The 15585-nt window shown below is 42.0% G+C and overlaps 1 protein-coding gene across 4 annotated transcripts in view; it reads left to right on the top strand.

Moving 5' to 3' along the window:
* Positions 1-8688: 8688 nt before the first annotated feature.
* Positions 8689-15585, top strand: part of ABCA5 (ATP binding cassette subfamily A member 5) — a gene marked incomplete at its 5' end in the record, with an annotated part of 70083 nt that continues 63186 nt past the window's right edge. For 2 of the 4 annotated variants that reach the window (XM_082708411.1, XM_082708413.1), the window contains one exon: positions 8689-9038. Coding sequence is in view for 1 of the 4 variants with exons in the window: in XM_082708409.1 (XP_082564535.1) it covers positions 9909-10031 (123 nt within the window). Of the gene's footprint in view, positions 9039-9874; positions 10032-15585 lie in introns of those variants that run through there. The other 2 variants (XM_082708412.1, XM_082708409.1) reach the window with 2 other exon arrangements.

The following is a 15585-nucleotide window of genomic DNA, read 5'->3' as shown; positions in this document are numbered from 1 at the left end:
AGAACCTCACGCTGGCTCCCCAGTGAGTGCAGAGACCAAGGTGGGGCCCATCTCAGGAAGAGATTGGAACCACAAGATCACTATCTGAGCTGAAACCAAGAGTTGGACATTCAAACAATTGAGCCACCCAGGCATCCCTATTCTCTGTATCTCTTAACTTCACTTTCATATTCACTATTTTGTTTTAATCCTCTGTGCTATACTATGGGTAATTTTCTAAGGTTTATTTCTAGTTGAATAATCATCTCTTCTGCTGTTTCTGTTAAACCCATCTGTTGAGTGTTTTATTCTTAATAGAATACAAGCTCTATGGTAGTAGGGAATTTGTCTATCTTGGTCACCATTTTATCTCCAGCACCTCAAAGAATGACTGTTCAATAAATAGTTGTTGAAAGAACTAATGAATCAATAAAGTCCAACTTTTTCAAATATTTCTTTGTTCAAATATTTCTATTTTTTAATCTTGTTCTTTCACTTTATTTTTCTTTTACATTCTTTCTTTTACATTTTTAATCCTTTCATTCTTTGGTAGTCATTTAAAGGTGTTTTATTAACAAGTTAAATGGGCACAGATTTTTTTTTTTCTAATTTGGTGTATTTGCTGACTCTCTTTTGTGGTGGATCATTCCCTTGTGTACAAGGACATTGTGTACACAATTTATTGATAACTTATCTTCAGTGAAGGTAGTTCATTCTGTGGGATTCTTCTGTGCCCTGAGTTGTGCAAGTGTCCTTACTATACATTTTTATACTTGTTTCTCTAGTGCATTGGCAGTTTCTCTGTTTCTAAGCTTGGGCTTCTATTTTCAAATGTAAAACTGGATTTCCATAGACTAGGACTTTCCATTTTCATGGGAACTGTGACCCCCTCACCTCTATTCCACCTAGGCTACTGGGTAGAAGTTAAGCTTCTTGGCAACTTCCTTAGGCTTTGAAAAGTGAGAACCTTTAAGGTCCTAACTTATGTAGGACTTTTAGTTCCAGCCTCATTAAGTAACTCTAGGGCCCTGCAAGAAGTTAAACCTTAACTCTTGGCTCTGATTACCATGACTTTGAATTTCTTCTTCATTTCTGGTATCTGAAATTTTGAGTACTCTCAAATTTGAACTCAGCTTTATAGTTTAAAATAGATATATTCTATCCATTATTTCTATAAATTTAAAGGAGGTGAGTTGCATGCCATGGCTGTGATTTCTACTTGGAAAGATGATTTAGTTCCCCCCATCTTGCTAATGAATTTCATCCAAATTATCTTACAGACTATCACTAAGAGTCATCATCTCTTTTTTTTTTTTTTTTAAAGATTTTTATTTATTTATTTGACAGACAGAGATCACAAGTAGACAGAGAGGCAGGCAGAGAGAGAGAGAGAGGAGGAAACAGGCTCCCTGCTGAGCAGAGAGCCTGATTCGGGGCTTGATCCCAGGACTCTGGGATCATGACCCAAGCTGGTGGCAGAGGTTTTAACCCACTGAGCCACCCAGGTGTCCCCATCATTTCATTTTTGATTCAGAGTTTTTGGCAACAATCTTATAGAGACTACCATTCAAATCAACTCAATAAATAATATAGTGCTAAAAGCTTCAGGACGTATAAAGATGACTAAGGAGGTTTCTGTGCTCAAAACGCAAACATTATATAGCAGGGAGATTATGAAATGTTCATAAATAATTGTGAGGCAGGAAGTCTTTAAGTGCTACAGAGATGCGTACAGCTTTGGAACCAGGCATGCTATATTTATTATTAAACAAAATACAAAACTTGTTTATACAAGGAAAAGAGAACTGAAAGTTATTTTCTAGCGGTAGTAATAGAAAAAATGTCATGGTAGAGGTGGTAGTTGAAAGGTGTCTTGAAGAATGAGTGGGAATTCTAAAGGGTTAGGGTTAGTGTAATAATGGCGGCAGAAGTATTTGACCAGTGAGAGTGGCTCTTTCAAACAGAGGGAAATTCAGAAGCTTGGATTAGGAGATGGAGCAGTAGAGAGCATGTAATAGGGAATAGGTAGTCTAATTTGACAGGTTAGGATGCTGGAATGATAGTCTTATTAGAAAGTAAAAATTTTAAAAAAATAAGAATTTTAAAAAGAAAAGTATTTTTAAAAAGTAAGTAAAAATAAAAGCAATGGAAATAAAGCATGAGTGGGTATGGGGATGTACTTAAAGGTAATTAAATTTTAAATTTATCCAAAAGGAAAGAAAGATGTTGGGTTTATTTTGTTGAGGATACATGTAAGAACCAGGATCACTTAAAAATTTAGTTTGGGGAGTTTCTTCTTTCCCAGGTCCCAATCTTCTACTTGGTTCGTTTCTCTAGTTCCCAGGAAAAGAGGGAAACTGAATCAGCAGGTTTGTCTCTTAGGCATACGTGCGCCATCTAGTGGGCACAGCGAGTAATCACAGGGAATCACGATTCCTCTCTATAGAGATATTTGTTTATTTTTCACTTGTTATTTATAGTATGATTAGCTAATTAAAGGGGGCCGAGTCTGACTAGATAAGGAAATAAAGTGGTCTAAAACAGTATTACTTGATCATTGGATTAAGAGAATGTGGAATCAGATACAAATGGATTAGTCACCAAAGCCTTCCTCAGTATGAAACGTGAACATTTCCTATCTGAGACTTAACATCAAATTGTATTTCGGATGAACCTTAAAGCAGGATCTATCTGAGTTTGTAGAGAGAGCTGAGAATAAGAAATCCAGTAAGTGAGGAAGGACCTGAGCGACTGCAGGTTACAGTACAATCCTAAAGTTTTCCGTTCTTTTCCTTTGCGTAAGTCTATTCAGCCTTCAGACCCTAATATGACTTCTGGAAACCATGTTTCTTCACCTCTCTGGTGTGTATTAGGTGAATCGCTTACCTCCTCCTACTGACAACTATACCCATCATGCTACTGACCACACTGTCATGTCACTTCCATTTTTTTAAAAAAAGATTTTATTTATTTATTTGACAGACAGAGATCACAAGTAGGCCGAGAAGCAGGCAAAGAGAGAGAGAGAAAGAAGCAGACTCCCCGCTGAGCAGGGAGCCCGATGCGATGCGGGGCTTGATCCCAGGACTCTGGGATCATGACCTGGGCCGAAGGCAGACACTTAACGACTGAGCCATCCAGGCACCCCAAATAACAGTAAAGTTTAAATGAAAAAAAAGTTTTTGAGGAATATTACTAGTAGGAAAAAGCTTTTTTTTTTTTTTTCATTGTATACCGATTCCCTCCATGATGTCCATTTATTTGTAATCTCTGGCGTTTTATAACTTTCAAAATATTTCTCTCTGCCTTGGTGGGGGAAACATAGTAGTCTATAGCTCACGTTGTCCTTGTAGAGATTAAATAAACGACTACATGTGAGGCATATACAGCAGCGTGGAGCACATATTACGTGCTTAATAGTTGGCTTTTATGATTTCACTCACCTCCTCTCAAAAACTCTCTGAAGCAACCCAGAGACTCAAAGATGGTACATATGTTCTATCCTCCTTTATAAGTTGGAAAACTAGTGATCATACAGGCTAACGGTGCATCCATCTATGATTATGGAGTCACATGAGTTATTAAGTTTATGAATCCACAATATCTAAGTAGTAATTCATTGTCCTTTCTATGGCATTATGTTGCTCACTTAGACGGAGAGAAGGAAAGAAAGGACATTTGGATGCTAAATAATAAAAGGACTATAAGGCAGAGAATGAAAGCGAGTTGTAAGAGGTGTATTATTTTTCTAAGGCCGCTCTAAGAAATAACCACAGTCTTAGTGACTTCAACACCACAAATTTATTATCTGATTGTTCTGTGGCTTAGAACACAGGATTAGCTCTGCAATAGAAATCAAGGGGTTGGAAGGGTTGCATTTCTTTCTGGAGGTTCTCAGGAGAGTGTGCCTTGGTTTTTCCGGCTCCTAGAGGCCACCTGCATTCTTTCATCCAGCTTCAAGGCCAGTGTGGTAGGTTGAGTCCTCACTCTGTCACGCTGACCTATTCCTCTGTTTCCTTCTTCTGCTTTTTTTTTTTTTTTTAACATTTTACTTATTTATTTTACAGACAGAGATCACAAGTAGGCAGAGAGGCAGGCAGAGAGAGAGGAGGAAGCAGGCTCCCTGCTGAGCAGAGAGCCCAACACAGGGCTCGATCCCAGGACCCTGGGATCATGACTATAGCCAAAGGCAGAGGCTTTAACCCACTGAGCCACCCAGGCACCCCTCCTTCTTCACTTTTAAAGACCTTTGTGATTACACCAAGTCTCCCCGGATAATCCAGGATGATCTCCCTATTTTAAGGTCAGCTGATTAACAAACCTAATCTTCTTTTTCCCTGTAAAGTAACATATTCCCAGTTTCCAGGGATCAGGATGTGGACATCTTCGGGCAGATTACAGGCCATATTCTGCCTATTCCAAAGGGATAGGGAATCCTAAGGCGAATACTGGGCAAGGGATCCCCCAAGGATTAAAGGAAGGGGCAAGTGCTTTGTGGGCACAATGTTTTCAAATGGAAATGTTAGAGGCATCGCTGCAAGCTATCGGACATATATTATTAACTCACATTGATTTTGGCAGACAAGGAAACTTCTTGATGATGTTCACAGAGCTAAACCAGAATCTTGTTTTGTACTTCCTTTGTGCTTTTATTTTTCTATTTAAACCGATGTAGGGACTCTCATATATTCCTGTTAAATTTTATCTTTATATTTCAGTGCAGGGTTCAAGTGTTTTGTTTTGTTTTTTTCCCCCAAAGATTTTATTTATTTATTTGACAGAGAGAGAGAGATCACAAGTAGGCAGAGAGGCAGGCAGAGAGAGAAGGGGAAGCAGGCTCCCTGCTGAGCAGAGAGCTGGATTTGGGACTTGATCCCAGGACCCTGAGATCATGACCTGAGCCTAAGGCAGAATCTTTAATCCACTGAGCCACCGAGGTGCCCCGGGGTTCAAGTTGTTAATCTAATTTTGTTTCCTGGTCCTGTCTTCAGAAACAGAACTTTGGCTACAATTATCCAACTTATTTTGAGTTTATCTAATTATAATTATAATTGATTATACTTATATTATAATTATGTTGATTATAATCAAGCCATTATTTAGGAGTCTCACCCACAAGTATCATGAAAGACTGGATTAAATGCTTTGTTGAAATTAATTTCTATCATGACTATACAATTCCCATTTTAACTCAAAGATCAAACAAAAAAAAGAAGGCTAGGAGGACTTCTCTTTAGGTAGTCTGGTTCTCAGTAACCAGCAAACTCTCTTCTAAATGTTCGCAAATCTGTGAATTCTGGAATGTTACTTTTTTGTTCTAAAGCTTTTAGTGTCTGTCTTTAAGCCAGTTTTTCGAAAGCAGGTGATTTGTCATCTTTTTTTTTTTTTTTTTTTTTTTTTTCATTTTTTACAGTTTCTCTGAACTTCCCAGTCACGGGGCTTAGGTTGTCCGTGAATAGCTGTGCGATGTAATTTGTGCCTGGAAACATGAACTTATTTGAAACAGATAGGTGTGATCGCTCGCCCCTCACCTCTCTCGAGTTTCACTTCTTTCTCTACTCAGTTTCACCTTCACCACCTTCAAGTCCATTTTCCTTACTGAAGAAAAAGCGCACGGATCGAGTCAACTCTCCAGTTTAGCCTCTATGTTATTCTCTTCTGTAAATTGATAATTCTGTGTTTATGAAAATCTAGGCAGACGTAATTATGTCTTTGAGCCCTCTATCGTAGCCCGTGCTACTGTAAGCACATCTTTCCACCTTTTCTTCTCGAAGGTACCAGGTAACTCCAGCCCTCAATGTTTTCTTCGTGGCCCTTTATAGTTTACATGACATCGTTTAATGGTGGAAAAAGTATCACCTTCCACTTGAGGCTCTTTAATTATTTATTTTGTTGTCTCTCAGAATAACGGTTGATTTCTTTGCCTTTTTTAAATTTACCTGCAAAGCTGGGGTTCTTCCTAAGCAAGAATGCCAGGTACTGAATATATATTGTAGGTTATTTGAGTTTCTTAAATATCAAATTTGGATAGATATTTTTCACATATTAATCTCTTTGACTAATTTTCTTGTAATAAAAGCCAAGCACAACTACCTTTAGAAGTGGTTCTGGTCTCCAACCTTCTACCGATTACTAATTAATCATGTCTTTAAGCTATTTAATAACAATCTCAGCTACATTTGAGATGGCAGTTTGGAATTCTATTGCTAAAGAGGCAAGACTCTCTTTCTGCTTTGCCAGTCAAGGCTGTGTTTCTTTATTTGTCTGGCCTTATTCTAGAAAAAGATTCTAATTTGAAACTTCTAAATTATACCTAATTTAAACCCTGAATTTAGAAACCACATCCCTTCTCTGGGCACGATTTTTTAGCTTGGAGAATTGGTAAATGTTTAAAAACAAGAAATTATAAAGAGTGCTTAATAGTACTAATTTGAAAATGTCATATATAATTTTCAGTGCATCGATAATCATGCAGAATAAGCTACTGATGTAACATTGGGAAAAGGGTAGCAAGCTTAATTCTCTTTTCTACATTAAATACTGCCAAAATTCTGGTTTACCATTTATTTCGTTCAGCTAGGCAACTTGTTAAATCTCAGTCTGTGACTTCTATGATCTACTTATTCCCATGTGATTTATTTGTCTAAAAATCTATTAATGAGATATGGGGATTCGGGTTGCCGTCATGACAACCCACAGTACGGCTTGTTTGCGATTTCCTAGATACAGAAGCTCGGAAAGGAATATCCTCCCTGCAGATGCTTATTTAGTTCTGGGACCTGGTAACTATGGAGATTTAGTTTGAGATTATGTAGCTAACTTGTTTACAAGGTACACGAAAACAGATAAAAGAGAGAGAGAGAGAAAATATGTTATGGTCAATATATTTTTTGGTGGCAGTCTTGTTATGTAAAGGTCTTGGTGTTCTCTCTCTATAATTCCCCAAACCATATTCTCATCCTAATTTTGTGATCCATTGTATAAGAAGAATTTAATATCTTCCCTTTCTTTTATTAGGTAGATTTTGTTGAGGGACTAGTGCTATTTTGTGGGGATAATAATGACAGTAAGATTCACATCCTGTTGCACACGTGCTTTTTTCATCCCGAGGTACCTCACACTACGATGCATAAGACCTGGAAATCCGGATTGATGTAAGAAAGAAATCTTAATCCCAGACCACTTATAATTTAATTAAAGAGACAGTACATATGTAAAATGATGGTGAACAAGACAGGAGCATGTGTGCTGTTGAGAGGACAGTGGGATCATTTTGCCTGAGGTGAGAAGAGTTTCTGAGAACTGGGTTTTGGTCTTGAAACAAGAGGAGAAACACCAGCAAGCAGAATGGATGACAGAGAACCTTATAAAAGCAGGAAGCTCCGGAAATAAATTCCCCCTATAGCGCCATAAAAGAGGAGAACTCTGAAGTTAGAGCAGGTTGAGACTACTAGTGAGAAGTATAATTGCAGAGTTGCTATGAATATGTGTTTCAGTAACCCCTTTTTACCAAGTTGATTTAGGGTTGACTTCCATCGACATACTTGCCCACAAATCCTAGGCCATCAGGACTTCACTCCTCTGAATTTGTAGCTAAGGTGTCTTACAAGTTTTTTCAAAAGAGAAAAAAAATACATGGTTGAATAGTTTTTATTACCTGCCTTCTTCAGTTTCCTGCATCGTTTCTAGGACATTCTATTTCCCCTCCTGCACTCTGACTGCCAGATTTTTAAGCATCATGGATTCTGCCAACCCTCTTTGAATTTCTCATTTAATCCATGTTGGGTAGGAGAAACAAAACGCGATTCCTTGATATTTGCGGGGGGGGGGTAGGATTTGGCAGTGCCAGTTGGAGAGATTTGGTTTAAATTCGAGAAATTTGGTGTATACAGGATTAACAGAATTTTCTAAAAAGGCTTTAAATAGTTAAATCCCCCCAAGTAAAGAACTGTGCAAGAAATGTGACCATACAGAAGTCTGGAGAGGAAAGTCCGTCAAGCTGGGCGTTGAGCTTTTCTTTCCTTTACAATAACTTTTGACTACCATCTGGGCCAACTTTGGGCAATAAAACTCAAAACATCGGTTTATATTTTTAGCAAAACAAGTGCGGTTTAGAATCTCCCACAGATGCCTGTGCATCAGGCCATTTGGAAAATTCAGGATTCGCGCCATTCCCAGACTCTCCTGAGGACACTTAGAAACTAAAAGCATCCTCAGTGTCCAGATGTCTCAGGTCTGATGGGGGAAGGAGGCAGAAGGTAGGAGACAAATGAGGACACTGCAACCCAGACACTGCAGCGGGGAGGACAAGGGGCAGCGGAGTGACTCGAAATGCAGTCCTGGGAGAGGGCCCCTTAAAAGCCGGGAACCATATAAGAAAGGGATCCTAAAACTAGATGCCACCGGGGAGGCGGATGGAAGGGCTGCAGGTCAAGGTCAAACGCTAGGAGGCGGCAGCGTCTGGAGTCAAACGCAAGCAGCTGGCTGCAGGCCCGTTGTTTTGCCTGCGCCTCGAGGGAGAGCAAGCCCAGGTCTCCGCAGACCATACGGATCCCAAGCTCCAGGGCCGGCGCCAGAGACACTCCAGCTCTGCGGCTGGGCGCGCGCGCGCGCGCGTGCCCCGACCTCAGCGCGCCTGGTTCGCCCCGTTCGCCCTGCCCCCTCGGAGCCCCGCCCCTCGGATCCCCGCCCACTGGTCGCTCCGCCCCAAGGTGCGCAGGCCTCGCACGCGCGTCAGCGCCACAGCCCGCGACGCGACGTGCGGGGCCAAGCGCCGGGAACGCGCGTGTCCGCAGATCCCGGTCCTCCGGGAGCCCCGCCCCCAGGTGCTGTCGGCAGGAGGCGGAGCGAGGCTTCCCGCGCCGCGCGCTCCCGCGGCAGGCGCGCTGCCGGCCCTGCGGCTCTGGGACGCACGGGGCCGAGCGGCAGGGGCGCGCGCGCGGGGCCGCGCTCTCTCCCTCACACACACACACTCCCATTTCCGAGCTCCGTCACCCGCGCGGAGTGTCTCCCCTGGCGGAGCTTGTCCCTGCCTGACCGCGCTGCGGCTCGGCCCTGAGGTGAGGGGGGCTTGGAGGGCCGCGGCGCCGGCGGCTCGCCCCGGCGTGGGGGGGGCGGGGGAGGCGGGGGTCGCCGCCTCTTGGGAGGGGAGAGGCGGGCGAGGGAGAGGGGTGGCGGGGAGGGGGCCGAGGGGCGGGGTGCAGCGGGCCTTCGCGGCGGCCCAGCCCGCGAGCTGAGGGGGGCGGGAGGAGCCCCCAGGTGGGCGGAAGCGCGGTTTGCGGGGGCCGCGCGCGGGTGCGGGGCCCTCGCGGGGCGACGAGAGAGAGAGAGAGAAAATGTTGTGCGAGTCCGTTTCCCTCCAAGCGCCTGAGGCGCCGGGCGCGGGGCACTCCCGGGGACTCTCGCGCCGCTGCCCGCGCTGGGTGTTAGGCGGAGAGTTGGGGTGAGAGGAGAAGGCGCAGGTCTCATGACAGGGCTTGGGGGGAACTGCCCTGATTCCTGAGAAATGCTGGGCAGAGCTCGGGCACCGAAGGATTCCCGCGTCCCCAAAAGCTGGCTGGGCGGGAGGCATCCATGTATGGGGTTGAGCGGCGCTCGCGGCTCGGAGCGGGGGTTGGGGTTGGGGTTTCTCCTGGGCTCCTGGCGCTGACCTGCTCCTTTCTGGACCCAAAAGTCAGAAGGACTATAGAGGATCGTGTGCTTTCTTGTCGAGGACGTTCTGAGGGAACAGAAGGGCGGGGGGGGGGGGCGCGGCGGGGGCAGAGGTGGGTTGGGCTCCCAGCCGCGAGCCAGGCTCCGTGTTAGTCCCGTTGCATCCCGACAGCATCCCATGGAGGTTGGGCTCAGGGAGGAAAAAAAAAAAAAAAAAGGGTCCCAAAGAGGTTAAGTCACGTAGGGAGATCTCCGCCAGCCAGAAAGGTAGAGCGAAGATGCTAACCCAGGAGGGATGCCGGACTCCAAATCCTGGTGCTTTCTCTACCCACCATGTTGGGTGTCTGCCCAAGAGGACGGGCTGGGTGCCTTCGGGGAGGACTCCGCGCCGGAGAACGCTGGTAGGGCAGTTAAGGCTCTTGGGAGGTTCGAGGAGAAATCAAACTAACGGGGCCCCTGGGTGGCTCAGTGGGTTAAAGCCTCTGCCTTCGGCTCAGGTCATGGTCTTAGGGTTCTGGGATCGAGCCCCGCATCGGGCTCTCTGCTCAGTGGGGAGCCTGCTTCCTCCTCTCCTCTCTCTGCCCGCCTCTCTGCCTGCTTGTGATCTCTGTCTGGCAAATAAATAAATAAATAAAATCTTTAAAAAAAAAAAAAAAAAAGAAACCAAACTAACGAGGCCATCAGCCTTGCCTGTGTGCTGTTCGAGTCCGTTTCCCTCTCAACGGGGTTCGGTATCAGAAATCTTGCAGTGCGGGTCGAAGCAAATTTGTGAATATTATCCATCATTTATTTGAGTGTCTTTCGTATTCCAGGTACGAGGTGGGGAGAGGACCAAGATGAGCAGGGTTTTTTATAATCTCTGCCCTTGGGTGGAGAGGATGATCCTGTAAAATAACTTGGCAATATTCTTATAAATCATCATAAATGATAAATAATCATAAATAATTAAGATACACAAGCCTGAATTATAAATAAATCCTAATCTTTACTGGCATGCGAATTAACTGGATTAAAATAGTCATGAGCTCAAACGTTTAGGAACCTCTTATATCTAAGAAGAGGGGTAGGAGGGACCTCTGGGTGGCTCAGTTCTTTAGAGGCTGCCTTGGGCTCAGGTCGTGATCCCAGGGTGCTGGGATCTAGGCCCTGGTCAGGCTCCCCGCTCAGTGGGGAGATTGCTTCTGCCTCTCCCTCTCCCTGCTATTCTGCCTGCTTGTGCTCTCTCTCTCTGTCAAATAAATAAATACTTCTTAAATAATTAAATACATCTTTAAAAAAAAAAAGATGGGAAAGCTGGTTATGTGGGCACCATTATATTGTTGTTTTCCAGTTCAACAAAAAAATAGTCATAAAATTCAGGTTAAATCATGTCGTCAGTATTTTGTTTTATTATTACATTACCTTCAATAAATCTTAAACATGAGAAAAGAGAGTATTTATGACTTACCACCCCCCCCCCATAAATTAAATTTTATGGTGCTTTTATTCGTTGAGAAACCCATGATGTAATTTGGCAGGAATTTCTTTCATCTGCCCGATATAGTCTTAACCTCTTCTTCCAAAATATAAACCTTAACTACCAGATTCTGTTTAGTCCTTTATGGTTCAGAGTTTTAACGAAAACAGAGTTATCATGTTAGCCAGAAATGGAATATTGTTTAAATATTTAGCAGAGTGGGAGGAGGAAGTTTCTTCCTATTGCTTCAGTTTTTTCAGGGAAGTAGAAATCAAGGTTTTAATCTGAGTGTGATAGAAGTAGAAGTAAGTGGAGGTCTGGGGTTTGGGAGAGTGAACGGACTAGTGAAATACATGATTGCCGGGCAATTAAACAATTATTCTTAGGCATGAAAAACAAAGTAGAGGAAACAGAGAGTGCTATATTTGGGTGCATAAGGTAAAGGTGTCTAATCTAATTTTGCGTACTGGGTGTTTCACCATCCATCTCCAGGGCCTGTCTTTTCAGTGTCCTCTAGAGCAATACCCCTGCACCCTTGGCCATAGTTCACTTTGTCCATGCCTCGGTCATGCCGCAGGAATCCCTGTTCCTTATATAAGTCAAGCCCTTTGGGGATTATAGCTTTCCACTTCTTTTCTCTTTGCCTGAAATTTCCATTCCATTCTTTCCCCAATTGGACTTACTACATTATATTAAATTTTATCTATCTGCAAAGTCATTGACAGTGTCTGTTTTTTTCCCATTATTTTTGATGCATAAATTTCTTAGTAAGTGTTAAATGAGTGTGCCACTTTTCTTCTTTCTCTCTCCTTCAGTCTGTAACAGTGGTCACCAGACTTTCTGTAAAGAGCCAGATAGTAAATATCTTAGGTGTTGTGGACTATATGGTCTCTGTATCAATTAACTCTGCCCTTGTAGCACAAAAGCAATCCTAGACAATGCAGAAATGAGTGAGGATGGCTGTGTTAGGATAACACATGTGAAAAACACTCTTAGTTCATGGGCTGTACAAAACAGAATTTAGCTCCTACCTCCTTCATTGTAGTTGGCAGACCTTTGATCTATAAGGACTCTTAAGCCCTGATAAAGGAATTTGCAGTAAGAAGTTATTGGTTATAAGATTACCATTGGTGGTGGAGAAGAAAAGATAAATCAGTCTTTTTGGTCAAGAATCTCATGGTCAGGTTCAAGATTAAGACATGTAAACAAATAATGATGAGGACACAGTATGGTAATGGCAATTAGTTTATTTATTTGATATGGAAGTGGAAGACAGTAGTGATAATCATTTTTGCTTGGACTAGGAGTAACCTCTAACAGTTATCTGTTGGAGATGGGGAACATTTTCAGCAAAGAGCCTTTCCAAAAATCTTTGAAGCTTGCTAAAAAGGTGACTGATCACATCTCTTACCAGGACAGCTCAATTTCTTTATTTTACAGGATATAATCTTGATTCGTTTCTTTCAGAAGTAAAACTAATACATTCTAGTAATTCATAACAATTTTTTCTAATAGTTCTGCATGTTTTTTATTGCTTTGAGAAAGGTAAAATATATTTCACAGCAGGTGTAATGTAGTAGCGAATATTTCTTTAATAAATGAATATTTAATATTGAATACTGGATTATATTACATCTAGTCTTAAGTCGTTTATCAATACATTAGAAAAGGAAGATGAGCTTTAGTGGGCTTTGAATTTTCTTGCAATTTATGGATTTGGTGCAAATCATTTTATCTAGGAAAGGTAAATATTTGATTGAAACTTTAGTGATACTAGGTGTTTAAAACTTACTAATTATTTAAAAGCTCTACAACAAACTTAATGCATTCCCCAGGTATGCTGTGGAGAAATGGAAAGTAATTTAAAATGTTTAGAATCATTGTGTATTCTTATTGCTGTGTGTCGGTCATTGCTTTTAGCATTGTTTTAAGAATTGGCTTTGTTAGACAGTTTTAAGGATGCTGGTCTGGTACAACTTTGTGCTGGAACTATATCAGGTATTTTAAGTTTTCTAAAAAGTATGATTTGTTGAAAATGAGACATTCAAAGTTTTATTGTATTTCAGTTGTTAGCCTATGCTTTCAAGGATTCTCTTCCAGTATATGCTGCAAAAGAGAGGGTCTTAGGTGTTGTCTCCTTAGAAAGCTCCTTTTGGTGTTGTGTAGTCCTCTCTACCGTTTACAGCTCTGCCTTGGTTTTCATGAACTCCAACACTACTGAGTGAACTCCTGAATGTGAGATCCTGTTCCCACTTACAGACAGTGTCAAAGCATCTTTTCTTGCCTTTTCCTTTTGTTCTTTTGAATGCCTTTACAAAGCCATAAAGTTTGAGATAATTAAAGAAAATTAGAGTGAAAAAGATGACATTTAGAGCCCTGTGCTAAATATGGCTTTTCTTATGGGTTAGGGGAAAGGCACCTGGCAACTTAAACTCTTCACAGATGTCCCCTTGCTGGCCACACCTCATTTCTAACTTTGCAGTCTTGTTTCAGTTCCTTCTGTCAGAAGCACCACTTTCATGTCACCTCTGTTGATGGATCTCCACCTTTCTTTCAGGAAAACTCATTCACCCACCCATAGGAGTTCGTCTCATCTCAGATATCATCTCTTTATCTTTGGCTTCATTATAGAAAACACTGCCTTCCCACATCTTTCCTCCACTCTAATTTCCCATTGGAAACCCTGCAGAAGAGTGTGGGGGGTGAGGGTGAGAAGGGACTTTTGTGATTACCCTACCAGTGTGAGTCGCAGATGCCCTTCTTTTATTTTTCTGTCTTCTTCCCAAGGGGCAAACATTCTCAGAGCCAATATGTCTGGATACTGGAAGAGGAAGCAAAATATTTTCCCAAACACCCATAATTTGCAGGGAATCTTTTACAGTAGAGTCAGTGCTTCGCATTATTGTGCAGAGCAGACGTTGCCTGTTTATCCCCATGGCCCCTTTCATTCAGGTCTGCTTAGGCACTGTGGGTTGTGAGGGTGAGGACATACAGGTCCAGTGTTGTGTCTGTTTACATAAACGTGACTATAGCTTTGAAATTACTGTTTAGATAGACATTAAACTAAAAAGTTTGTGAAGATTCGATGTTAAGAATGTTTCAGTTGTTTTTTTTTTAAACAGCCAAACCAGTTGTTACATGACAAGCAGCCAATTGGATTTTCTTCTTAAAACATCTGTAAGATGTTTTACTAATTTGACTAGATAGAGGTTCAAGGTTATTGAAATTTAACATTTTCACATGATTAGACTAGAGCTTGTGAATAGAAGAAACATGACTTTGTTTAGGCCAATGTCATGAGCGCACTATGAAGAGGCACATACCTAGTTGTGTCTTTCCACAATGTCAGCTTTATTCAGTCATAAAACGAGGTTAACATTATTATAAAGCAGTTACAGGTTTCCAAACTCAATGACATTTCACCATGTGATTGACTTGGCTTCTTACTCAGCACACAAAGCAGAAACATAGGACAAGTCACACAGCAAACAGGATAACACAGAGATTAGGAAGTTAATGAACCAAACATGAAGTCAGTAGGTAGGCTCACAGTTGAGATAATGCATCCGTTGTCCTGGTCAGCTCTCAGTACTTACTACCTACCGTGTTTGAGCAGTGAAGAATCTCAGTTCCTGTCAGAGATAGTGGGACAGAGCCTTTGGCGGCAGCTTCAAGTGGTCAGACATAGAGGAGTCAAGTCTGAAGAGTCTGACGATTTGCTGCAAAAATCCTCCCTTCTTAAAGGGATTTAATCAGTCTAGGGCCCTGCAGACCTCCTCTGCTTCTGGTGCATTACCCTTAATTGATTGTGTCTTGTTTGACACAGGCCCGGCATGACATAGGTGACTCCATCTTGCTCTCTACAGTCCGTCATACTGATCCATCTTTATAATTTTATAACAGATTTCATAATCGTTTTTGGCTCTTTGCACTTTTACCATCCATTCTGGAAGATTTCCTTACTCAGCGTTCTTTCTAACTCACTGATTTGCTTCAGATGCTGTTCACCCCATCTACTGCGAATTTTATTTCTATCAGTCTGCTTCCTTTCCAGGTTCCATGTAGCTTTTTAAAAATTTGCCTTGTTTTTGTTTCATGGATATGATATTCTTTGTTATCCTTTTGAGGATATTAGTTATACTGATTTTCAACATGTATTTCTTTCTTTCTTTCTTTTCTTTTTTTTTTTTTAAGATTTTACTTATTTATTTGACAGAGAGAGAGATCACAAGTAGGCAGAGAGAGGGGGAAGCAGGCTCCCTGCTGAGCAGAGAGCCGTGATGCAGGGCTTGATCCTTTGACCTGAGCCAAAGGCAGAGGCTTAACCCACTGAGCCACCCAGGTGCCCCTTCAACATGTATTTCAACTTGCCAGGGACCAGACACCATTTTCATGTTTTTAATTACATGTATTTATTCTTTTAGTCATTCTAATAAGTCAATGAAGTGGATACCATTATTATTTCACTTACAAATGAGAAGACTTAAACACAGAAAAGT

This window comes from Mustela nivalis (genome assembly GCF_964662115.1).
Source record: "Mustela nivalis genome assembly, chromosome: 17".
Lineage (NCBI taxonomy): Eukaryota > Metazoa > Chordata > Mammalia > Carnivora > Mustelidae > Mustela > Mustela nivalis.
The sequence above is the reverse complement of the archived record's forward strand: the minus strand, read 5'-3'. Positions and strand labels throughout refer to the sequence as shown.